Consider the following 26,551-nt stretch of genomic DNA (forward strand, 5'->3'; position numbering starts at 1 on the left):
AACCACAGTGTGTTTGCTTAAGGCAACGTTGGTATATTTATACCTGAAAGGTGCCGAGTTTGATGTAAGGTTGGACATAAGACGTCACTAAGAACTAACAGTTCTTTCTGGACTCCAGGAGTTTTTGTGTAAATCAAAATAAAAGCAGGGGGAATTCCCGGGCTGCTGGAGGCTTGGTTTGTTTAAAGAACGCGTTGTACTTTCTAGGAGTCTATGGGATTAGCCTTGCCGTATTTGGATTGCATGGGCTATGACTAAATATGGACATGATTCTTATGCCTTTATAAGGATATGTTTTGTTATAACCACGCAAGGGCATGAATCGGGAATATTTAATTAGGGTCCTAGATACATTCGCAACAAGACAGAGAGCCTTTATGGTGTGCCCCCCTCAGTGTCAGCAGCATCACTCTGAGTCCCTGCCTGGCACCCTGCTCTCATGTCTTATGTTGCCTTTCAGCCAATCTAGCTCAGAAGGATCACCAGAGGCCCGCTCCGATGCAGAATGTCATGCCAACCCCAGGCTCAACTCCAGCAACAGTTTCACAGGGCGCCCTGGAGCCAAAAAAGAACTCAGGTGTCTTACTCTCACCATCCACAGCTGCTGCTCCGGCAAGGACTCACCCCCACCCCAGTGCAGGTTAGAGGCAGAGGTCAAGTCGGGATGGCACATGCCCAGCCTAACACCCTCCATGCCACTCCGACTAAACTATGGGCTGAGTCCATCCACTGGCTCCAACAGGCCTCTGCAATGGCTGGCTGCCATCCAGTCACTAGCGGTAGGCTCTGGTCTTACCGCAGCCCCCAATCGCCGGCAGGGCTTCTGTGTCCGGCACTTGTATATTATCAGGACAGGATGATGCTCACCTGAGAGGACCCACTCTGGGCCCCTCCAATACTGACACAGGTCACGCCCACCTACTGACTTCAGCAGCCCTCAGCCACATTAGTCCACCGACTCCACTCCCTGTGGCGTGTTTAGGCTTTGCCATGGTCTTCAGCCTTTAGTTGGGCACACGCACCCCTCGTTGGTGCTGTTAGCAGGAATTATGCTGCTAGATTACTGTCTGTGTATAAGGATAGTGCAGGATTATCGTGCTTGGTCCGGGAGCTCCACAGAGGCACATCTAGTCTGCCATCTCATCAGGCCACGCCCCTAAATGAATGTGTTTTTCTGTCCCAGTGCAGAATCAGTTAGATGGCTCAAACAGATAGCAATCTGCATTACATATAATATGGAGTATAAAGGCTGCATTGAATTCACCATATACCCTCATTTCTGTCATTTCTATGCTGACGAGTGCTGTCAATTGAGCTGTTCTGTGCTCTTTAGTCGCTCTAAAACTATTAGTTCTACTTATATATTTGCCAAATTTCCCAGAGTTTGGTTTTTAATAATTTGGTCATCCTACCCTTCATCCATTGTGTGATGTGAGATAACCCACTAGAGTGCACTTTATAGTAAATACTTTCTCACATTCATTATATTCTAGTGGTTTCTGTCTGGTGTGAACTTTCATGTTACATAATATATTCCTTTCTAATGAATGTCTTGTCCGAGTCAGAAAACTCTTGTTTTGTGCCTGGTGGGCACACTGAGCCTTTTCACATTCAAACACATTCATAAGGGTTCTCTCAGATGTGGACATTCTGATGACCTAGTATGTTTCCTTTTATAATTAAATTTTGATCACATTTGGTACATTCGTATGGTTTCTCCCCAGTGTTGGTGTCCTGCTATCGCATTAGCTTATAATTTCTAAATCACATTGTCACATTCAGCAATTTCATATGATTTCTTCCCCTTGTGGAGATTCAGATGTTTATTTAGTGATGAGTTTATGATGAAAGTATTTTCACATTCAGTAAATTTATTAGAGTTCTCACCAGTGTTAGATTTCAAATGATATTATCGCCCAGTCTATGTAATGTATGCTGCATCACATTTAGTACACTGATGTGGCTTCGCCCTGTGGAAAATGTCAAATCAGAAAACAGTCTTCCTTTTGGTGAATAAATGACTTGTCACATTAGGGCTCATTCCGATCAGCGGAGTGGCTTCCACCCCGTATGAACCTCCCAATCTAAAAATAGTCCTCACCTTTCAAGAAATGCTTTGTCAGATTGAGTACATTGATAGAATGTTGCCCTTGTATGAATTCACATGGTTTCTCTTCTGTTTGGGTTCCATGATATTGCAGTGTTGTTTCTAATGACTGCCCTGTCACACCGATTACAAGCAAATGGTTACTTCCCGGTGTGGATTTTCTGAGATGGCTCTAATAGGTGCTTTGAGTCGAATGCCTTGTCCTATTCAGTAGATCAATAGCGTCTTTCCCGTGGACTTTCTGATGCTGCATTAGGATGTTCTTTGCAACAAATGTCTTGTAACATTCTGTACATTCATATAGTTTCTCCCCAGTGTGGACTTTCAGAAGTAGCATTAGGCAGTCCCTTGGAAAACCCTTCCCACATTCACTTCAATCGTATTGTTTCTCGCCAGTGTGGATTTTCTGATGTTGCACTAGCTTGTGCTTTAAAGTGAATGCCTTTTCACATTCAGTACATTTATATAGTTTCTCTCCTGTGTGGACGTTCAGATGTTGCATTAGGTGTGTCTTTCTCCTAAATGCCTTGCCACATTCAATACATTGATATGGTCGCTCTCCTGTGTGGGTTTTCTGATGTTCCAACAAGTGGTGTTTTCTACTGTATGCCTTGTCACATTCAGTGCATTTATATGGTTTCTCTCCAGTGTGGGTATTCTGATGTACCATTAAGTGTTGTTTTCTGAAGAATGCTTTGTCACACTCACTACAACAATAGCGTTTCTTTCCGGTATGGATTTCCTGATGTTGTTCTAGTTGGTGCTTTAGAGTGTATGCTTTGTCACATTCAGTACATTTATACGGTGTCTCTCCAGTGTGAACTTTCTGATGTCGCGTTAGGCTTCCCTTTGCAAAAAATGCCTTGTCACATTCATTGCATTGATATTTCTTCCCAGTGTGGGTTTCTTGATGTTGCATTAACCGCTGTTTTGTAATAAACACCTTCTCACATTCACTACAGCCAAATGGTTTCTTTCCAGTGTGTCTTTTCTGATGTAGTATAAGGGTGTGCTTTGCAGTGAATGCCTTGCCACAGTCAGAGCAATCATATGGTTTCTCTCCAGTGTGAGTTTTCTGATGTTGCTTTAATTCCCCTTTTGTAACAAATGCCTTCTCACATTCACTACAACCATATGGTTTCTCCCCAGAGTGGAATTTTTGATGCTGTTTTAATTGCAATTTTGTAAAAAAATGCCTTCTTACATTCACCACAACGGTATGGTTTCTCCCCAGAGTGGAATTTCTGATGTTGGTTTAATTGCAATTTTGTAACAAATGCCTTTTCACATTCTCTACAAGCAAATGGTTTCTCTCCGGTGTGGAATCTCTGATGTCGCAAGAGATAGGTTTTTGTAAAGAAGGTTTTCTCACATTCACTACAACCATATGGTTTGTCTCCGGTGTGGATTTTCTGATGTTGCAAGAGATAGCTTTTTGCAATGAATGACCTGTCACATTCAGTGCATTCATATGGTTTCTCTCCAGTATGGCATCTCTGATGTAGAATAAGGGCTCCTTTTGTAATGAATGCCTTGTCACATTCAGTGCATTTATATGGTTTCTCACCAGTGTGCACTCTCTGATGTCGTATTAGGGATGCACTTGTACTGAAAGCCTTGTCACATTCAGAGCATTCATATGGTTTCTCCCCAGTGTGGACTCTCTGATGTCGTATTAGTTCTCTGTTAGTAATGAATGCCTTGTCACATTCACTGCAACTGTATGGTTTATTTCCAGTGTGGATTTTCTGATGTTGGTTCAACAGTGCTTTTGTGAAGAATGCCTTGTCACATGCAGCACATTCATACGGTTTTTCCCCATTGTGGACTGCATAATGTCGATGTACCTCTCCCCTTGTAACAAATGCCTTGTTACATTCAGTACATTTATATGGTTTCTCCCCTGTGTGGACTTTATGATGTCGTATTAGCTCTTTTTTTGTAATGAATGTCTTGTCACATTCTGTACATTTATATGGTTTCTCTCCAGTGTGGATTTTCAAATGTCGCATAAGGGATTCCTTTTCAACGAATGCCTTGTCACATTCAGTACATTTATATGGCTTCTCTTCAGTATGCATTTTCCAATGTCGCATCAGGTTTGCCTTTGCAGCAAATGCCTGGTCACATTCTGTACATTTAAATGGTTTCTCCCCAGTGTGTATATTCAGATGCTGCATTAGGTTTGTGTTTGAAATGAAAGCCTTTTCGCATTCAGTACATTTATATGGTTTCTCTTCAGTGTGAATTTTCAGATGATGCATTAGCGCTCCCTTAGCAACGAATGCCTTGTCACATTCACTACAACTAAAGGGTTTCACTCCAGTGTGGAATTTCTGATGTTGCTTTAACAACTCTTTTCTATAGAATGCCTTGTCACATTCTGTACATTTATATGGCTTCTCTCCAGAGTGAATTTTCAGAAGTCGCATTAAGTTTGCCTTTCTGATGAATAACTTGTCACATTCTCTACATTCATGGGGCTTTTTCCCAATGTGGATGTTTTGTTGTTGTATTAAGTCTGTCTTTGTAATGAATGCTGGATTACATTCAGTTAGGTTAAAAGGTTTCCCATCAGCATGACCATTCTGATATGCCTGCAAGTTGCCTTTTGTAGTGAATGTATTTTCCTCAGCATGGCTTGCCTGTTGTACCGGTAGGTGTCCTTTTGCATGCACTGCCTTCTGACATTCAGTACATTCATGTAACTTCTTCCTGGTGTCAAGACTCGTTTGATTGAATGTCTGCCCACATTCCCTGCATTTACATGTTCTGAGTCTTGCTTGGGCGACCTTGTGTAATTGTAGACGGCCAGTGGCCCTGAATGTTTTATCACATTCTGAATACTTATGTCTTTCCATTGCGTGAGATTTATGTTCAAACCCTACTTATAATAAATATATATTGTCTTTCTTCTATGCTGACTTCATCCACTCCTTATAGAATGCTATAAGAAACAGCTTTGAGTGTTTTAGTACATTTAGAAAGTTCTCTATTCCCTAGTGTCTCTCACGTTAGTCTTTTCAAGCAGTGTATTTGTTTTCATGCTACTTCAGTGTATAGATTAAGATTTCTTTTTGTTTTTTGAACGGATCTTCATGGGATGAATTTTCAATGCCCAGCCTTGCAGACTTTTGCTTTAAAAAAATATACCCGAATGTCCTTTCAATCTTCCATTCCTAAAGCATTCCTTTCACCTGTAACAAAAAAAAGCAAGTTAATATAAAGTAACTATAATTATAACCTAATGCTATCTAGAAAGACTTATACTTAACATTTAAAACAAAGTGAAAGAAACTCTGCAATACATTTACAGCCTGATTCATGTACAATCCGTTTTGCGTGTCCCTAATAGCGAATCATAGCGACTCGCTATTGAGGACACGCAAAACGGCATTCATGTAGGAATTGCTACTTAAATAGCGATTCCTACATGTTCTTTATTTGCGAGTAGCAATTTGCTACTCGCAAATACTCCCCATTCATTCCTATGGGCAAAGAGGCCCATAGGAATGAATGGGGAGTATCCCTTATTTGCGAGTAGCAATTTGCTACTCGCAAATAAGATAGCGATTGAAAGGGTGCCAGGGGTGTCCAAAGGACGCCCTGTAGCACCCCTAAAATGCACATTTGGACAGGTGTTGCGCACACACATGTCCAAAGGACATGTGTGTGTGCAACATGCAACTTAGAAAAATGCTTTTAAAAGCATTTTTCTGAGTTTCTGCTATTTACCGACAGGTCTGACCTCTCGGTAAATAGCGGCCCCAAAAGTGCTAAATCGCAATTTCAGGATGTGTCATGAATAGCATTTGAGGAATCTCTAATAGAGATTCCTTAAATGCTATTCCTCGCATATTTGCGACTTCTTAAATAGCGATTTTTGCATTTGGTATCATGAATACCAAATGCAAAAATCGCACTCGCAAAGGGCCAGATTCTCAGAATCTGGCCCTTTTGCGAGCGCTATTGCCTACATGAATCAGGCTGTAAGTCTTTGCTGTTTTCAGTTTTTGATGTGAACTGCAGCGGGGGTTTGTCAGTATAAAATCAGTCGTTATTAATGTTTAGGTGTTTTTAAGCAGTGCAAATTCATTTGCACAGTTTCTATCTAGACCTTTTAGAGTAGAGATCACCAACCTTTTGTGTACTTAGAGCTACTCATGTTCAATTAAAATCATTGTGAGCTACTATTATTTGTGTTGAAATAGTAACCACATCAGGCAAGATCACATTAGTCCCCCCCCCCCCCATGCAAGATTACTCACAGTGATCACTTCAGTAGTACATCCGGCAAGCAGTAAAGTAAAAAAACCTTTTCAGATTGGAATGCCTCTATACGGTTAATATGACATCCATAGCTACAATACCCCTAGCATTAAGGTATAATATCAGTAATAGTGTATGATTTATCACTCCGATACTAGCTTTACATATATTTTGGACATTCAGACATTTTTGTCTCTAAACATTAACTTATGAGTTCTGAAAACACACACTTTTTTGTCTTGAATACACTCATTAGGTCTGTAGACATTAATTCAACAAAGAAAAACGTTCCAAATTAGTAAGCTGGGATGCACATAAGAGAGCTACTTCTATCTAGTTGGAGAGCTACCAGTAGATCACAAGCTACTAGTTGGAGAAGCCTGTTTTACAGACTTTTGCTATAATTATTGTTTGCTTTGTGCACGGACATTGTAGGATAAACATAGTGTATATGAGGTTCCCCATGCTGTGGGTATGCCACGGAACAATACTATTCACTTGTATTACTTTTGCCCAGGACCACTTCTGACCAAAGGGGAAAGAAGGAGATTCACTCACTAGTACAGTACATGCCCGGAGCAGCACATGACCAACCCCTCACCAAGACCTGCCCTTCTGACGAAAACAAAGTATGAAACATATCAAAGGTGACCAAGCACTGGGCTGCAACTTGTCATGCAAGAAAGCACTCTACAGCCAGTAAAAAATGTGTTTGCTTACATGTAGCACCATGCATTGGAAATGACTAGGATAGTCTTGCCAGAACTAGTATGCAACTCAATACCTTGTTAATATTTTGAGCTCATGGTGCTTACGGTTTGTTCTAGGCCAGTCATCGCTGACCGACACTGGGTTCATCCACAGAGACTTACTTAGTTCTAGGTTTTAAGCCTCAGATTCTACATGAAAGTACATTTATGCTGAAACATAACAACATAAATACACATAACCCAGAAAGGTAGGCTGCTCTAAAAGTAGCTAGAATACTGAATTTGGTAAGAAGTCATTTGTGTAAATCAGTGCAGTAGATCAGTTTTCCACGATCCCAGAGGAATCAGGGTTGTCATGTTCAATCGTTGCCAGAACCTACCTACACCACTGTAGAATACATGGGGTTGGTAGTGGCACTGTAAAGCGAGCTGGTCTAATGGCTGACATTTCCTGTGGGGGGTTTCGGAAGCAGTAGGGACACCAAGCCCTCAGTTTCGGTCATCCAAAACACGCAGGTCCTGGAGGGTTCCTAAGAACTACATGACAAGACGTCTTACGAGGTGATTAGACAAGTGAATACCAAGTCTGTTACAGCACCTAAGCATGACACACTTTCAAGTCATACCCAGCACTTTATTAAACAATCTTAAGAAATATTCTGTACAATTAGTAAATATGACAGGATGTCGAAAATGTCGATTCCAGGCCCTACATGATAAACCACCAGTTGACCTGTATGTAGCCCCCGCTTCAAGGGCAGTTTCACAGGTACATTTGAGAGGTAAGAACCTTTTGTGAATATTAGATCTCTACCTAAGCACCATAGTAAAGTATGGGACCTGATTTCTTCTGTGCAACCAGATCTCTGCTTCTTAACTGAAACATGGCTAAAACCTCATTCGGCTACAGTTATTACCTTAGGGATCCCAGAGGGCTATAAAATAGTCAGGTTACATCGTCCAATTAAAACTGGGGGAGGCATAGCGATCGTATATAGACACAATCTGTCGATCTCCATTTTAGAGGAAAATAGCACTCCTAATCTAGAAATTTTGGTTTTTAAGGTCTGTATCTCTAATAAAATCAGCCATAAAGGGGCATTAGTCTATCGCCTTCCAGGCCCCTGTACTAATTTCTCTATCTCATTGCTGGAGATATTGGCCAGACACATTAATGCTGAGAATGAATTTATTCTCTTGGGAGACTTCAATGTACATAGCGAATTGAAGGAATGTGGGGAGGCACAGTCCTTATTGACTGATCTTTCCTTATTTGGACTAACTCAGATGAATACTGGTCCCACACATCAGGCAGGACATACCTTGGACCTTATTTTCTCGAATAAATCCAACACCATTAAATGTGTTCACCCTATACAAGTAAATTGGACCGACCATTGTGTCATGGAATTCCATACCTCACATTTAGGGAAAGTTCCCGTTCAGGCACAAGCTCTGCCTAGCAGACAGTGGCAATGGCATAAGGTAACCCCTGAAGCCTTTCATGAGTGGTTTGTTGAGCCCCCCATTAGCCCTTCAGAGGGTGTGGAAACGGCTTTAGCTAATCTTAATCAAGCTATTCTCAAAGCTGTTGATTCCATTGCCCCTATGAAAACGTTCAAACCACGCTCAGCACACAAACAGGAAGTATGGTTTTTGGAGCATCTAAGATCTCTTAAACAATCCGCTAGAAAGCTGGAAAAGGTGTGGAGAACCACCCATAGTGAAGCTGACAAGAATCATTATTGGGCGGCCCTTACAACTTATCACAAAGATATTCAACGTGCGCGAAAAACGCATATTGAGTCCTTACTCTCAGCTGCGGGTAATACCCCTAGGGTTCTATATCAAATCCTCCAGTCCTTTGTGAAGCCAGCTGCCTGTGAAACCCCTGAACTATCCTCACAGCAACTGTGTCACGAAGTCGCTCAGTTTTTTACTAATAAGACAGATAGGATACATGATCACATTACTAATGTAAACTCATCTTCCGTAGGAGGAACATTTTCTTCCCTGGATGATGAAGAAGAACCAGGCCTTATGACCTTGGACATATTTCCCCCCATCTCTCTGGTAGAGGTAGAATGCTCTCTAGGCCAGATTAAGAGTGGTAGCCCCTCAGACTCTATCCCGGCAAGAATTATGTCGGTGGTAGGGAGCACTCTGAGCCCACGGATTCAGTGCCTTGTGAATCTCTCATTGATGGAAGGTCAGGTTCCTGGGGAATGGAAAAAAGCACGGGTTAGACCTATCAGGAAAAATCCTTCTATTCCCTGGACTGACATGTCTAATCTCAGACCCATATCCTTGCTTCCTTTTATGGGGAAACTTATAGAGAAACACGTAAATAAGCATGTATCAAATTATATTGAACAGGCTGGTAGGCTAGATTGCTCCCAATTTGGTTTTAGACCAAAACATAGTACCGAGTCTGCCCTATTATCGGTAACTGATGGCCTTCATATGTACCAGGACAGAGGGTACTCTGTTATCCTGGTACTATTAGACCTGTCGGCAGCGTTCGACACGATATCTCATAAGATCTTAATCGAACGACTGACCATGATCAGCATTGAGAGCACAGCATTAGCCTGGCTAAATAGTTTTTTATCTAACCGTACCCAAGGTGTTAGCATGGGCTCATTTCAATCGGCAGAGACTAAGATCACCAAGGGGGTGCCACAGGGCTCTTGCTTGAGCCCCACTCTTTTCAATATCTATGTGGCGCCCCTGGCCAGAATTTTGAGAGAGTTTGGGTTCATCCCCGTTTCTTACGCGGATGATACCCAGCTCCTGTTTCCTTTTAAGAGTCTCTCTGACGAAGTGAGGACGTCATTTTTCGAATGCATGAAAGCTGTGGCTAAATGGATGTCATCGAACTATCTCCAATGCAACGTAAACAAGACTGAAGTCATGCTTTTCGGGGAGGCTAGGATCATGTGGATGCCGGACTGGTGGCCGCACGAGCTTGGTCTAGTGCCAGAACCCAAACAGGTTGTAAAAAATCTAGGGGTACGCCTCGACCGTGAGCTCTCCTTTAAATAACATGACAACTGGGTGGTGGGCTTATGCTTCCATGTTATTGGTCTCTTACGAAAAGTATTTCCTATGTTACCGGATTCTACCAAAAAAACTTTGGTGCAGGCGTTATTGTTAAAAGGGGCGATCTCAGAGGGCCAGGTTATGCTCACCCGACCACCCCGGGACCCACCTCTCCCACAAGTAATGCCGAGTCTTAACGTGAGGTCCTCGCCGGGGAGGACGTCGGGTCTAGGATCGTACACACTGAGCTCACACCACACTTATGAACGGACACCACACCGTAGGTTTTCAGTAACAGGTTCTTTATGAACAGTAAAAAGGAAGCAGCACTCTTATTTACAAGCGATCGAGGGATCGTAAAGACTCAGGAATTCGGGAAGAGGGAAGCGGGACAGTCTCAGTCTTTAGGCCAGTACGAAGCGTACCCTGCGCACAGCTCTCAATCCTCGAGCCGGGGGATACGGAAGATGATGGTCATACTGGCTGCTTCACTCACTTTGAGTCGACTCAGGTCGTGTCGGTAGCGTCGATGGTCCAGCCGGACCAGAGTTCTCCTCGAGCCGCGACGAGGTCAGCAGGGCTCGATCCGGAGGTGTTCTTGAGGAGCCGCGACAGCGTCAGCAGGGCTCAGGAGGTTTCACGAAGATCTCTTTAGAGTTCAAGCTCGAGCCGCGACGAGGTCAGCAGGGCTCCGAGGTTCTTAGTTCCGTCTTTGCGAGGACGAGCCGCGACAGCATCAGCAGGGCTCCGACGTTGCAGTTCCGTGATACGAGAAGGAGCCGCTACAGCGTCAGCAGGGCTCGAAGAGTTCAGAGGTTCAGTTTTCCCCAAGGTTCAGCCGCGATCAGATCAGCAGGGCTTTCTTGTCCAGGATACAACTGCCCGCTAGTTGTTGGGCGGGCCTTGATATAGTCCAGTGGCCCTTTGATGTCCGGACCCTCGCAGGCAGAGGTCTCATGCCTTGGGGGGCTGGTCATTGGGCGGGTCCGGCGGTTGGCTCTTTGATCCTTTTTGAAGATGCGCCCGGGAATTCCCAGACGCCCAGCAGGTCTGGAGCCAGCACTCGGGGGAGCCAGAGGTGCGATCGAAACTGGCCCTCAGGGGGAGGACAGAGGTGTGAGAGAAACCAGTCTCTCGGGGAGGCCGGAGGTCCAATCGAAACTCCCTGTCTTATCTCACTCGGGGAGCCCTTTACCCCCCAGCCGGGACTGGCACGTCTAGAGCCTAAGTTTTGCTGGGGCCGGGGTCATGCTAGGCCCAGGGAGTCAGGGGCCTCAGGAAAGGAAAATGGCTGTTGGGCCCTGTGGGGTGATGCAGGGGCATGCGGGGCTGGTCGTCGGCTGCGGGTCGTGCAGGCAGTTTGGGCGTACAGGGAACAGGACGATCAGGGGATTCTGGGTACAGGGCAAGGCTAACGGGGTGCTGAGGAACGGGGGGAACCACGCCACGAGGCCAGGTCCAACAGTTAGTATTGAGCCGCTTCGATTATTGCAACAGACTCCTGATGTCAGCCAATGAGGGTGTACTAGCAAAACTCCAGGTGGTGCAAAACACTGCAGCGAGGCTAGTACTGAATAACCCGCCAAGATCACCATCTAAACCCCTCCTGGACAAACTACATTGGCTCTCAGTTCGTAATAGGGTTAAATTTAAGATATGCTGCCTAATTCATAAGAGCCTACATGGACTTGGGCCATCTTATTGGATACGCAAATTTACTCCATACAACCCAGCTCGATCTTTGAGGTCAAGTAGCCAACTTCTACTGAGAGTGCCAGCCGCAAAGAAGGCCAGACAAGGCGGCAAGGCTTTGTCAGGTGTTGGACCCACTCCGTGGAACAGACTCCCTCTTGCGCTTAGGCAATGCTCAGAACATCTAAGCTTTAGGAAAAAACTTAAAACGTTTCTGTTTCAGACCTAATCTATGTATCCACTGACTATACTGAACTGTCTGCCTACTCTGTACTTCTGGCTTGTCTCTGTTCTGTCTCTCTTTTTTTCTGTGCGCAGAGATACTCTGTATAGAGTCGATTCTAGCGCATTATAAACCCGCAAATAAATAAATAAAATAAATAAATGAAGAATGGTAGATGCGGGGAGACTACACAGAAAGTAAATGTGCACAGGGTTAAGGGAGAAAATATTATGATCATTTTGGTTATTATGATTTGCACAGTGTACTATTGTCTAAGGCAACAATACTTTGACAAACCTTTCAGATATGTAATCAATAATATGAAATGACAGCGCAATTTAGAGAAATAATTAGATTGTGATGCTGAGTGGTAATGGGTTAAATAACAAATTTAAGGATAGAGCAATAGATATATGGCTAAGAGGACATTCCCCGGATGCAGTATTGATTCAGGAAACACACTACATTGAGAAAAAGGAACCAGCTTTCAAAATGTTCACGCAGTGGGCCGGATATCATGTGTTTATCATGTGTAAGTGCAACAGAACAGGGGGGTGTCACTGTATGTGAGAAAGCATTTCCCCCTACAAGATACTATTTCCCAAACAGATACGGAAGGCAGATGTGCTTATATTTTAGTGTATTTCTTAATAACAACAGGATTATGATAGCTACAATTATAGATATAGATGAGGTCCTACCTCATATCCCAGGTTCTTTTTTTTGGTGCAAAGATATGGAGATATAAACAGTTAATTATTTTAAAATAAATAATAACTCAACTAGTATTGAAATTGTATGGGAGGCTTACAAGGCCATGATATGTGGATATATTACATTGAAAGAGATTGTAAAGAAGAGGAAACAGTCGATATTAAGGGCCGAGCTTGAAACAGAATTAAATCAGGTATGTTTAAAAGTACTATGCTCAGCGACAAAAGCTAACAAAGACTTCCTTAGGAAAGCCAGAATATGCATGCAGGAGTATTATGATGAACAAGAATACACAGCTAAAAACATATCTTTACAAAAGGTATTTGAAAAGAGCGAGTATGGTACTGGCTTGGCAGACAAGAGATCTCCAATCAGCAAAATAAGATAATATCAATAATAGATCCAGAGACACAGAGAAGTATCAAAGACCCTGAAGAAATTCAGATGTAATCTTTTAAGCACTATAAAGCAATATCTGGTACCCCCCAAACATCAAAGGGATATAAGAGCACTTACTGATTGTTTAGTTAAGCGAGAAATCCCAAGACTGAAAGAAAACCAAATACAAGCATTGGTAGCAAAATTTACCCTTAGTGAGATTGAGACAGTAGTAAAGCCCTGAGCAATGGTAAAGCCTGCGGGGAAGATGGCATTCCGGCAGAGTCGTATAAAAGTTTTGCGTCAGTTTTAAACCCAGAACTACTAAAATGAGCTAATCATGTTCTGGAGGGTGGGGAGATTCCGGATTCATTTTGTTTAGCAACGGTAGTCAGCTTTATAAAAAAAGGATAAGATAATGAATACATCAATTCATATAGGCCATTCGCCTTTTAAATGTGGATTATAAATTATGAAGCTTTTAGCTAACCAAATCAGTTCGGTAATGGGAACTTTTATCCACTCAGACCAGTGCGGTTTAGTGTCTGTAAGACAGTTATCTTTTAATACAATCTTTCTAACTGAAGCTTTAGATTATTTTGCACGGAAAAACATGCCTTTTTTATAATTCTTTTAAAAGATTTCTTATTAGATTGATTCAGTTAATATCTGGTATGTACAAGAGAGCAAAAGCCCAAATAGTTATAAATGCTAGAAATAGTGGAACATGCATGATAAATAGGGGAATAAGACAGGGCTGCCCTTTATCACGCATTCTTTTTGACCTCTTCATTGAACCTTTAGCTATCGCTGTTCGTGATTCACCAAATATAAATCCACCTGTAGATGGTATGACTCCCATTAAATTATACGCAGATTATATACTGTTGTTTTTAAAACCAGATATTGAAAATCAGAAAAGAGTTTTGTCAATCTTTCAAATGTATTAAGACCTGGGAGGTTATAAGATTAATAAATCAAAAACTGAAATTTTATTATGTAATTGTACACAAGACACTTTAATGCACAAAAGTTATCTATTAATTAATTCCAGAACCAAGCGATATCTGGGGGTGTATTTCACACAAAATATTAATAACTTATTTGAACTAAATTAAACCCCCCTTTCCAGTAAGATTAAGGCACTATTCACTAAATGGAATAAGTTGCCTCTCTCCATTATGGGGTCGAATTGGGTTAATTCGGATGTCAGTTTTACCACTATATAATTTTATGTTCGCTGCTGATCCTGTGGCTCTACAGATGAAGTTTTTTAAGGAAATAGAGAGCATGTTTATAGCTTTTATTTGGGCAAAGAAATCCCTTTGCTCAGCACTAGACACTTTATATAGGCCACTGAAAGATGGTGGACTAGCCCTTCATAATTTAAGAATTTAATGTTTTACGAATTTTGCACTCAGCACTTTTAGATTCACTAGATCCTCAGGATGCTATGGAATTAAAGATTTAAAAAATAAGTTTTTTATGGAATTATGATACTTCAGATTTTTCACATCTTGCTAAAACACCTTAAACAAGCATTTACAATGCAATGGTCTCGGCATTATTAAAGGTAGAGCTATTGGCATTGCTCATGACATTTTTTTAAATAAATGGTATTGACATTTACAATGGCAATAGGTGAGCATTAGGGAGTAGTAGAGAGTATTTGCGGACACAGAGCCACACACACACAGACAGAGCCGTGCACACACACACAGACAGAGCCGCGCACACACACACAGACAGAGCCGCGCACACACAGACACAGACAGAGCCACACACAGACAGAGCCACACACACAGACAGAGCCACACACACAGACAGAGCCACGCACACAGACAGAGCCACGCACACACACACACACACACAGAGCCACGCGCACACAGACAGAGCCACGCGCACACACAGATAGAGCCACTCGCACACACAGACAGAGCCACGCGCACACGCAGACAGAGCCACGTGCACACACAGACAGAGCCACGCACACACACAGACAGAGCCACACATAAAAAGTCAAGCTGGGATTCAGACGCATGGCCTGTAGGTCACAGCAGAAGTAGGCCTCTCGAGCCTCACGTGACCTTGTGTGACTGGCTCCGTCAATCCAGGTTTTTGCATCTGCATTCTGTGATTTGAAGCCATCTTTACCCCATTATTAATTCAGGACTATAAGTCCCAGAATGCAAAGAAAACCATGGTCTGGCGCTTCTATTCCTGGCGTCAGAAACTGGAGAGTTCCGGGATGTGGCTGAGTGGCTGTGGTTGCGGCTCTAACACTAGTTTCAGCCCATCAAGTGGTCCTGGGCACGTTAGTAGCTAGATTCATGCTTTAACAAATGAAAGTCAAACAATGTCATTTGGGCCGCGTTGAATGTATGCCCGGGTCCGAGTACAGGTGGATTCAAGACGCAGCCAGCAGCAGCAAGCACATGGTTTCATAACAATGTAGGTCACTGGGACACCCTGCTCCAGTCCGGGAAATCCAACTCACACCCCGTTGCATTCTGGGAGTTGTGGGCTTAGTTCACTTCAGTTGAAGAGACAGGACGAGAAAAATGAGATTACAAAGGTTTGCAAGTGAAAGGGTCAGGACTGGGGGAGCCCAGGGCGTCAGCTGGCACGGAGCCCACTAGTCACCCTCACCAAACACTCCCTTGCACAGTACTTACAATGAAATGGGGACAGACACACACTTCCCCCTTGGCACGCGACAGCCTTTGATCTTGGAGAGCTGTGGACGGCAGAGTAAACTAACCGGTTTGTGCCCTGGTCTAAAATTAGACTGGAAGCAGCGGATGTGTTTGTAGCATCATCACTATGGCAGCCAGGCCCCGCCCCCAGCACTGGTGTGACGCACCGACCCCTGGCAGGCTCTGAGGCAATCCCCACCCACGCACAGGCCTCTTATCTGGGTAACAAGGGCAGGGCAGGGCGTCTGTGTGACCCTGGGGATGGGTGTGTTTGCCCTGCAGTGACGCCAGAGGCCGCCCAGAGGATTACTGTCTGAAGCTGGTGCTACAAGGGACAGGACAAACTCTTTCACGACCAAAGGCGCGAGTAGGGAACTTTGAGCAACACTCAAAACCCTCAAAAGGTCCAAACTGAGATTCCTACAGAACCGCTTCCAGCCGCAGGTTCAATCTGCTGGAGACATACATGCATTTAAAGCATTATAGACACTTTTTAAAATACATTTGCAAAATTTTAAGAAGCTTATTCCCTTCCACCCCCCAACCACCATATACAAAAAAAAAGCGATATGACGTGACCAGCACTGGCCACTTCATAGCGCTTTTTTTACCGTCACTTTCCCCGTTATCCACCGCAAGTAGCTTTTCATCGATGAGACCTATTGGCTTTGCCAGTGCGGCCACTTAGAATATAATCTTCTCACAGTATTAGATAAAACAAAATATTGAAGTATTTATAAAATTTTAAATGTCAGCCGGCCCAGCTCTCGCCCCTCTACGCACACACTCAGGTTTAATGTGAAGCTGAGGACACGCACATTAAACACAAACCTAATTCTAGAACCTTCTCTTCCTCGCCGAATGTACACAGCTGAAAGCCCTTCACAAAGAGAGCCTCAGACTGTGGACGTAGGTGTTCAGCAGCGAGTATCCGCGGGTCCCCTGAAGGGAATGATTGAAGCGACGCAGTCAGATTTGAAGGAGCAATACCTTAAACGCATTTCTCGACAAGAAATAATCTCCAATAATGGGAACTGTACTTAGTAACATGACTGCAAGGAGGAGAGTAAACCTCCGAGCGTGATTGAATTGTACAAAGTGGCACCCTTCATTTCATTTTATCGCCGGGCAGTAAACTCGCGCTTCCCTCAAAAGTGCATTGATTGAAAACAAGCACTGGCCGCACCTGCGCCTCGCGTTTAAAGTTAAAACAAGCAACGAGGAGGGGCAGGACAGCAAGCACACACCTGAGGACGACTTCTTCCGCCGGCGGTCGGGGGGAATTGGCAGAACAAAAGCGCCGCCAATTTCGCAATTCGGGGGCGTGTTTTTTTGCTGAGTGACGGATGACGACACTGATTAAAATTTTTTTTAAAACACGCCCCCGAATCTGCTCAAGCCGGGGCTAGAACCGAGTGACGCCCCTCTTCTCCAATGGCTGGCCAGCATTTACGAGGCCAGCCAATGGAGAAGAGGGGCGGGTTCAAGTCCCCATACTAAACAACATGAAATCTTCGGCTCCGCCCACTGCTTCGCAGTGCGACGGTAGCCTCGACCTAAAATGTCAGATATAAGACTCTGCAATGGTATATAAAACGAAAGACACAGATATTTAAGCACTGCAAAATCCCAGTGATTAATGGTGTAACTAAATTGACGGCTGTGTATGTGGGGGTTCGCCACCTAATGGAAAAGAAATGCAAATCAGTCTTGACCCTGTGCCTCATGGGAACAGTCCAGACCTAACTGCCAAGCCAGGTCCTCCCTGGTTGGGTCTAACCTGGGGTGGCATGGTGAGAAAAAGAATGATGGATTTAACCCAGATCTCTTGACTGGGGTGAATGTATGATTTATTCAGCATTCCGCCCATCATTTGTTTGTACAGCACTTTTCACCCTAAGTTTGATGGGTATGCCCACACGTGGGTCCCTTGCTCACTGTGCCACTGGATTCAAGCTAGCCTGGCTGATAAAGGGTAATACCCAGAAACAGGTCCCAGGATGCTTGTTTCCGGTTCAGGGAGGACCTGGCTTGGCAGGTCGGTCTGAACTGTTCCCATGAGGCACAGGGTCAAGACTGATTTGCATATGATTGGGTCTAAACTGGGGTAGCATGGCGAGCAAAAGAACAATGGATTTAACCCAGATCTCTTGACTGGGGGTGAATGTATGATTTATTCAGCATTCCGTCCATCATTTATTTGCGTAGCACTATGCACGAAACCTAGGCATAATGCTAGACTCATCGCTCACAATCAAAGGCCAGATTAACATCATATCTTCGGCCTGCTTCAACACCCTTCGTATACTCTGAAAAGCTTTCAGATAGATCCCATCCGAATCCAGAAAAACGGTCATGAGGTTCTGTGAATTCTGAACCCTTGGGTTCCCTTTTGTGCATGGTAGCCATTTTGTGGTTGCCCTCACATAGGCCTATGACTGTGGCTGACAAGTCTTTAGGACACGTACACCTTAGCTTGAGTTTGTGCTGACTCCTGTTTGACCTGAGTGAACTGACCCTGTTGCCTGAAGCCGACCTTGCCAAACCAGTTCCTGCCCTTTCGCTGATCAAGATTAAGGATCAGAGCACAGGACATCGTAAAGTTTTACTGCACACAAACATGCCTTATCCTACTTCTATCTGTTTCTGTTCCTTCTTTTATGGTCTGTTTATGATATGGGTTGTGGTCCGTTTATTATGGGTTTGTCCGGCTTGTGTAAGAAGGAATGTTAGGTATTTTGTATGCTTGCAAAAGCTAGGACTGCCCCTTACTTGTATGCTGAAGTTTGTAACCCTGAGAGCATATAAAAGGCCTCTGTTCTCTGTACTCTGGAGACTACCTCATTCAGTTGCTACGGCTTCTGTGTGACGTGGCCTCACTTATTAAATTTAATAAAGATGTCTTTTCATATTTTCAGCTTCTGTGCCAAGTTCTTTTTTTATTAGTAAGTATTCCCTGAGAATGAAGATTACAGTTCTTCAGTCATGCGCGCCCTCATCAGTAGCAGACTGGACTACGGCAATGCTCTCTATGCAAGAATCTACAAGAAACGAGTACGTTAAATCAAGAACATTCAGAACGCCACAGTCAGACTGATCCTAGACATCACCCGTCGCAACCACATCACCCAACACCTCCGAGATCGCCACTGGCTCCCCATTCAATGAAGAATAACCTTCAAGCTCCTCACCCACCCATACAAGACCCTCCAGAACTTCGGACAATCATACTTAAACAACCACCTCGTTTTCCACGCACCCAAGAGACTCTTCCGATCTCCTGACCACTCTCTGGCCACCGTCCCACGCATCTACAAGACCAGGACTGGAGGAAAGGCCTTCTCCTACCTCGCAGCCAAGACCTGGAACACCTTCCCACTCTACCTCCGGCCCATCCCTACACTGCTTCTGTTCAGCAAGGACCTCAAGACCTGGGTCTTTGGATGACCCCAGCACTCAGTGGAGCCATCCCCCCTCCCCTAGCACCTTGAGACCATTGTGGTGGAGTAGCTGCGCTTTGATGGAGCACGGTTGCACATGAAAAGCAACTTGCTCAGACTCAGCCCTCTCTAAATAACTTGTAAACCTACTAAACTACATGTTTTGTCTTATTAATATTCCACCACATGACATTTTTAGTATCTAGGGGAAGCTTGCCTATGTGCTTTTACTAACCGTAATCCTTTTTCATTATTATGGGCGCCACAACGCAGGTTCTGTTCTACGCATGCGTCAGTCATACTCATGTGACATGATGTACCTTTCGCTTGAGGGGAAAACTTTGCTTCTGCGCACTAGAACCTAAAATGGGTTCTCTATGTCATAACGTGATAATGCTTGCTTTGCTGCTTTAACTAAATTGTTCATTCTGCTTAACCCCTAACGCTATAGTTAAAATAAAGTAATGGGAATAGAGTAGAGATACGTGGTATACAGAACATTCATTTATTCTTTGTTCTAAAACTGTTTGTTTTCTATTTTTGCATGTATCACATTTCGGACCTGATGAAATCCCACTGTACTCATTTTGGACATGCGCAGAAGAAACCAAGAAAGCCCAAGTCATGGCATTGAATGAGTGCCAGGGACAGTCTTGACTGAGATGCGCCTGGGAAGATGACCTGCTGAACTCTCAAAAGGAAGTTATATTATAACATTGTATTGACTATTAGAACATCCATTGTTGGGTGGAATAAACGTGCATGGGAAAATAAAGTTATGGGCGGGAACGCTAATTTCAATATTCTAAAGAAAAGTTTCATTTTGATATGGTGTGATGACCTCTCCTCGTCTTTTGTCCAATCAAAATTAGGGATCCTTACACTTGCAACATTGGGGGGTGGTACACTGCCCTGAAAAATAGTATAACTAGAGTATGCTTAGCTAGTTAGTTTTGTCCAACTTGTCTGAATAGCTGACCTGTCACTGACCCAACGCCAGGCGCGGTGCGTCCATTGGGGCGTGGGGGTGTAGCCCCGCCGCCCGCAGCTCCGACGTTTCTGAACTTAAGTAAACTGAATAGTTTACAAGTTCAAACACCGACGCCGAGGAAGAACTGACAATGCATGCCAGTCAGCATGACGTCAGACCGCCCACCCCCTTCAGAGACTGAGGGGGGGGGGGGCGGTCTGGCGTCATGTTGACTGACATGCATTGTCAGACATGGGGGCAGCAGCCAGAAGCACAACACAACTGCGCATGAGTGGGGACAGAGGGCGAATTTTCGCACCGTGCCTACTCATGCGCACTTGTGTTCTTACTTGTTAGCTCATGCCCATTAGGAGCCCCTCGGACTCCTAATGGGCGTGCTGCGGGCGAGGAGTAACTGTGCCCTGGCGCTGCAGATTGGCTTAGGGGTTGCCACTCAGTGCTGCTGCTCCTGTTCCGGTTCCTGTTTGAAGATGAGGCGCCAACGCGGACAAGGAGAAGAGGCGGTCATGTAAGTTTTCTCAATGTTATTCTCCCTTGGCGCACCCCCCACCGTGACCCCCTTCCCCGCAACTCCCCCACCCCCCCCTCGCGAGTACTGCGAGCCGTGACTGTTTGAATGGTTTTAATTAACTGTGAATAAATTAGCACTGGGCAGTGAGCGAATGATACACTCACGGAGCACTGCACGCACACTACAATCATTGATAATTCCTCTGTACCCCTTGCACTGGGTCTTGGGGGCACACTTTAGTTACTGGGCAGCGCGTGTACTCTACTCATAAAGCAGTTGGCGTCGACTGCTGTCACCGGACTGCACGTATTCGTTTATTACTGCACTACCGCTGGCAGTGATTGCACATTCAGATTACTGGCCAGCCCTTTAACCGAGGGACAATGCGCTTCACTCGCTGTGCATTATGTGTGCACTGGTAGCTGCAGCGCGTGGACTCTATAATCGCTCGCTCGTACTGGTGTTCTGGCGCCGGTCCCCGTTGAGGCAGACTGTATTTATGGCAGAATTCAATGCTCAAGCCTTAATGTGGCAGAGATGTCTGGGTTGGGAGCGTGTTCAGGCAGCGCTAGGAAGGATCCTAACAGAAATAGTGACACAAACCCCAAATACCTCCCGGAGGTGAGCTTCTACCTCTGGGCACGAAGAGCTCACGTCACTTCTTTGTTCCACTTGGGTACAAACCTGCCAGACAGCAAATCCCTTATTACTAGAAAGCGGATAATAAATCCCTGGGGCAGTGATTTCAGACAAGACCCATAAAAAGCATCACTGACAATAGAGCATGTGGCGGGTCTGATATGAGAATAAAGCTCGCAAACGAACGAAATTAAATTTGGGCAGAGCGCGAGCAGGCACATTGACCCACGGTTCTATTCTGACTGCTGCATCTACACCCACTTTCCTTTGCAGTGCAGGCTGTTGCAGTGACGAACATCCTACAATAACAACACCAGTGTCTGTGGGGGGCTGCTTGCAGGGGCTGCTTGCATTCTTGGGTCTGTGCTGAGCACCCCCAGCTGCTCAGAGGCCCCAGCTGACGTGGTCTTATGTACTGGAGTCTGTCACCAGGCAATGTCAGGCCTAGACAGGCTGAAAGACATGAAACCTATTGAGTGCAGTGCATTGAAGGGTGAGTGATGTCTGTGTGAGTGCAGGCTGAGCAGTGCGCCTGTTTGAGTCCAGGGTGAGTGATGTCTGTGTGAGTATAGGGTGAGCAGTGTGCCTGTGTGAGTCCTGGGTGAGTGATGTCTGTGTGAGCGCAGGGTCAGCAGTGTGCCTGTGTGAGTGATGTCTGTGACAGTGCAGGGTTGGTGATGTCTGTGTAAGCGCAGGGTGAGCAGTGTGCCTGTGTGAGTCCAGGGTGAGTGATGCCTGTGTGAGTGCAGGTTGAGCAGTGTGCCTGTGTGAGTCCACAGTGAGTGATGTGGATGGGTGAATGCTGGCTTAGTGATGTGTCAGGTAAGGGTGAGTAATGGGTCTATGAGTGTAGGGTGACTGTGCCTATGCGAATGCAGGGAGAGAGATGTATCTGTGCAAGTGCAAAGAGACTTGTCTGGCTACTCCCAGAGATGTATTGGCCAAGATATCTCTTTCTCAAATGTGCTTGAGAAGGCACCATTTGCCCACTCTTTTTTCAAAATGTTCTCGTGGGAGAACCCCTGAATCCCCCATAGGTGGTTGGGCCTCGCTCGCTGCGCGCGCTCGCCACAGCGCAGTATTTACGCCCACCACTTTCAAATGTCACCAGCCGCCCCTGCCCAACGCACTCAATAGGCGATCGAGAGCAGAGGTGCTGGCCGAGCACTCTGTCAGAAAAATCGATAGCAATTTCGGTGTTTCTAAGGGAGAAGATTTGATGACCCATTTGGGGTTCGACTGTTAGCTGTAGAGAGGGTTGTAACGCTGGTGGAGCAACTTTAGCTGTGGGTGTCGGTCTTAACCTATGGTGGTCTTGTCCTGATCCACTTTGGCTTTACCTGTCCTGATTCTGGTCTGCACCTGTTTTATCTTGGTGGCACCTGTGTATTCGGGGTTCTGTCCTTTATCCCAGCCCGTTGCCAGGGTTGGTCTTCACACTATTTTAGGTAAATATAAATAAATGTAGGTATGTTATCGTCTGTCATCCCGTTTCTCTTCCCTACCTTTGTTTAAATGGCAAAATTAAGTTTCACAACTTCTTTGCATATTATTGCTTTCATCATTATCTTCCTAATTGAAAGAGCTTTGATCTTGCATATTTGGACTGTGACATTTAATAATTTTCATAGATAAAGAGTTGAAAGCGTCCCTGAGTTTGGGGTTATTTAAGGTAAATGAAGTATTATTGTTCTACCTATTTTCTTGCTAACTCCCTTGATCCCGTAGGACTTTAGGTACCGATGATAAGGATTGGTAAGACAATGGTATAGGTCCTAAAACGAAATTCATAAATCACTGATTAGAGTTGGCGCCAAAGTCACCTGGTGGTTATTAGGCTTAGTCATGCGTATGGGCCCAGGTGAAGATGGTAAGACTAGTCGGGTGACCTGCGCGTTCTATCAGCTTCACTAACCTCTGATTGATTGATCGCCTGCTCCCTGATCACCTCCTGCCCCTCCCCCCCCAGGGGGCCCCATAGAATCCTTCACCCCTGCCCCCACCCCAGGGGGCCCCATAGAATCCTTTACCTCTGCCCCTCCCCCCCAGGGGGCCCAATAGAATCCTTCACCCCTGCCCCCACCCCAGGGGGCCCCATAGAATCCTTTACCTCTGCCCCTCCACCCCCAGGGGGCCCAATAGAATCCTTCACCTCTGCCCCTCCACCCCAAGGGGGCCCAATAGTATCCTTCACCTCTGCCCCCCCAGGGGACCCATAGAATCCTTCACCTCTGCCCCCCCAGGGGGCCCATAGAATCCTTCACCCCTGCCCCTCCCTCCCCCAGGGGGCCCCAGAGAATCCTTCACCCCTGCCCCCACCCCAGGGGGCCCCATAGAATCCTTTACCTCTGCCCCTCCCCCCCCCACCAGTGGGCCCCATAGAATCCTTCTCCTCTGCTCACCCCCCCTTGGGTGTCCAGTGACTCCCCTCAGCCTGGGTCTGGTTCACCTCTCTGTGGTGCTCTGAAATCCCATAAACACAAACAGTGATGACGCTGCACTCACCCCTGCACCGGGGATCCTGCTCTGTCTGCTGCAAACCTGAGGTCAGGGCTCAGCTGTCAGGACATTACATTGGTCCCTCAGCGCATGCGCAGACCCCTACGGGCAGCAGTCGGATAACATACTGGTCGCACTGCGCATGCGCAGACCCTGGCGGACACCTGTCAAGGTATCACAGGCCGTGCTGCGCATGCGCAGACCCTTAAACAGAGGTCTCCCTCTCAACTTGCAACTGAAGGTGCGCGCATGCGCAGTTATTAACATTCGATCTTTTCACAACTGCGTAACCCGAGTTGCGCATGCGCAGATCTACACTCACTACGTCCACTGCGCTCACTGCCCCATAAATCCGTAGCCAGTGAGTGGCGCATACGCAGATCCGCATTCACTACCTCCGGAAGTGACGTCTTCCGTAGCTGCAGCCAGTGAGTCTAACTCGCCTACGGTGGAGCTGCAGCCCTGGGGCGCCTCGAAGCGGAAGCTTCATCTCCCGGCGCTGTGAGGCCTGGTGAGTCAGAGGGGAGGGGAGTGAGAGGGGGGAGGGGTCATCTCTGTCATCGACCCTCATCCTTCGAGTGTCGATCCCTCAGACCCTGTGTTGACTCCTTTACAAGACACAGTGTGATCTGCATTGTTATAAACCTTTCGTGAATTATGTATCTATCTCCTCAGAGCACAAGTCCTGAACAATCATTGGCAAAGCCAAGAGATTTCACCCATGCAAAGTCTCTTGGCGTTGCCAATGTTTGTTTAGCCATGCTGCACAGCTCAAAGTCAAACAGAGCAAAGCGCTGACACCCCAGAGTGCACCGCGGCCTGGGACTTTGTTATTCTTTGTCATGTTTTGGGTGACCAGGCGTCCCCGTTTTGCCAGGACGGTCCCGGTTTTTAACCAGCTGTCCCAGAAAATGTCAAGAAATTTAGCTCATATCCCGGTTTTTGGAGAGGGTCGCCTAAAAACGGTGGGAGGTGTTTTTCATGTCAAAGCAGGGATACTTAGCAGTTGTTTCAAGAAAGCAATTTAATTAACAGGCAAGTTACTGGGCTTAAAAATTGAATTTTATGTATGTTCTTACTGCCTGTTCTGTAATTCTCTGCTGAGGAGCGCTCTCATCGCTTGAAGTAAAATTGCAGTCCTTCTTCTATTTTTGTGAAATGTCCCGGTTTTTAGCTTTAAAATTCTGGGCACCCTACATGTTGCACAGCAGCTTGCGAGCTTTGCATCATGTCTAAATAAGCATTGACAAAGCCAAATACCTCTCATGTTATCTGAGAGCTATTTGGCTTTGTTAATGTTTTTTTGTGATGATGCAAGGAGCGTTGGGTGAAATATTACTCCAGGGCTTCCAACACCTGGGAAATGTGGGGATGATTTCATAAACACAGTCACTCATTTAATTACATCATAAACACAGTCACTCATTTAATTACAATACCACACAAGCAATATTCCCTCTATTTTTTCCTCTGTGTGCGAGAGAGTAAGGTCTCTGTGTGTTGCAGCCAAGGCTATGTGCTTCAAGAACCTGGCCACGCATGTAGACCAGAGCTTTAAGTGAGATGAAAAAACTAGGGTGTCTCTCAAAAAGGCTGACTAATGCATTTAAGGACGTGGCTTACAAAGCAATTAAGATAGTTTAGCATAGTGTGCCACCCGACTGATATTTCGCTTCTTCTGTCATTGCATCCAAATATATAATACAAGTATCTTTACACCTACAAGAAGCCAGATTTATTGGCTTTGTCAATAGTTGTTCGTTGCATAAAGTTGTATATCATATTGTAAATGCTTCCGGTCTTGTGGTAGACGTTGTGGCTTAATGCTCGAGCTGCCAACTTGGGAGATGGGTTTTCTGGCTCGGGTCAGACTAACATTCTGTGATTCTCTGCAAATCAGTGAATCTCCCCAGGCATATAAATAAAAAAATCCAGTAAATCTCTCCAATACCTTTGGGTTGAATTCCCACTATATAAAACTTGCTACATTTCTTTTCTAAATGCGGGGCTGATGGTTTGCCTGTTGAAAGAATTTATGTAAAATGCAGCCCATGACGTACGCTGTGATCAAGGGAGCAACTAGACCCAACCTTCGGGAGGAAGCTAACACTCCCACCCAGTGATAGCCCTTGCACGCATCGCACACTGTGCAACAGTCTTTCTTGGCGCCCCATCTCCTTCTTCTCCATGAATTCCATCACTACCACTCACCAACATCCAGGATCATCTGAAAGCACACATTGTGCTTTTAAATGTCCTGCATTTCTTTTCTTAAAGCAGCACGGCTGCAGGGCTGATTGCGGGCCTTTTGAAAGTATTTATGTTAATCACAGCGTCCGTCAAGGGCTGCATTTAGCATAAATACTTTCAAAAGGCACACAATAAGCCACACAGCTGAGCTGTATTTAGAAAATAAATGCATCAAGTTTAAAAGCACGTACTTGTTCTTTCAGATGATTCTGAAAGCACACCTCGTGTTTGTAGACTTGTTGCATTTCTTTTCTAAATAGAGCACAGCTTTGGGGTTGATTGTATGCCTTTTGAAAGTATTTGTTAAGTGCAGCCCTTGACGGGCACTGTGATTAACATAAATACTTTCAAAAGGCCCACAATCAGCCGAGCTCTAGTTAGAAAGGAAAG

General features: G+C 45.2%; 1 protein-coding gene across 1 annotated transcript; it reads right to left on the reverse strand.

Moving 5' to 3' along the window:
* On the reverse strand, window positions 1-24,043 carry LOC144805916 (uncharacterized). The gene is given in 3 exon segments (XM_078672389.1): window positions 1-3,299; window positions 3,301-5,304; window positions 23,918-24,043. Coding segments are annotated over 2 exon segments (2,487 nt in total). The 5' UTR covers window positions 4,969-5,304; window positions 23,918-24,043; the 3' UTR covers window positions 1-2,480.
* Window positions 24,044-26,551: the final 2,508 nt, after the last annotated feature.

This window comes from Lissotriton helveticus (genome assembly GCF_964261635.1).
Source record: "Lissotriton helveticus chromosome 1_1 unlocalized genomic scaffold, aLisHel1.1 SUPER_1_unloc_32, whole genome shotgun sequence".
NCBI classification, from domain to species: domain Eukaryota; kingdom Metazoa; phylum Chordata; class Amphibia; order Caudata; family Salamandridae; genus Lissotriton; species Lissotriton helveticus.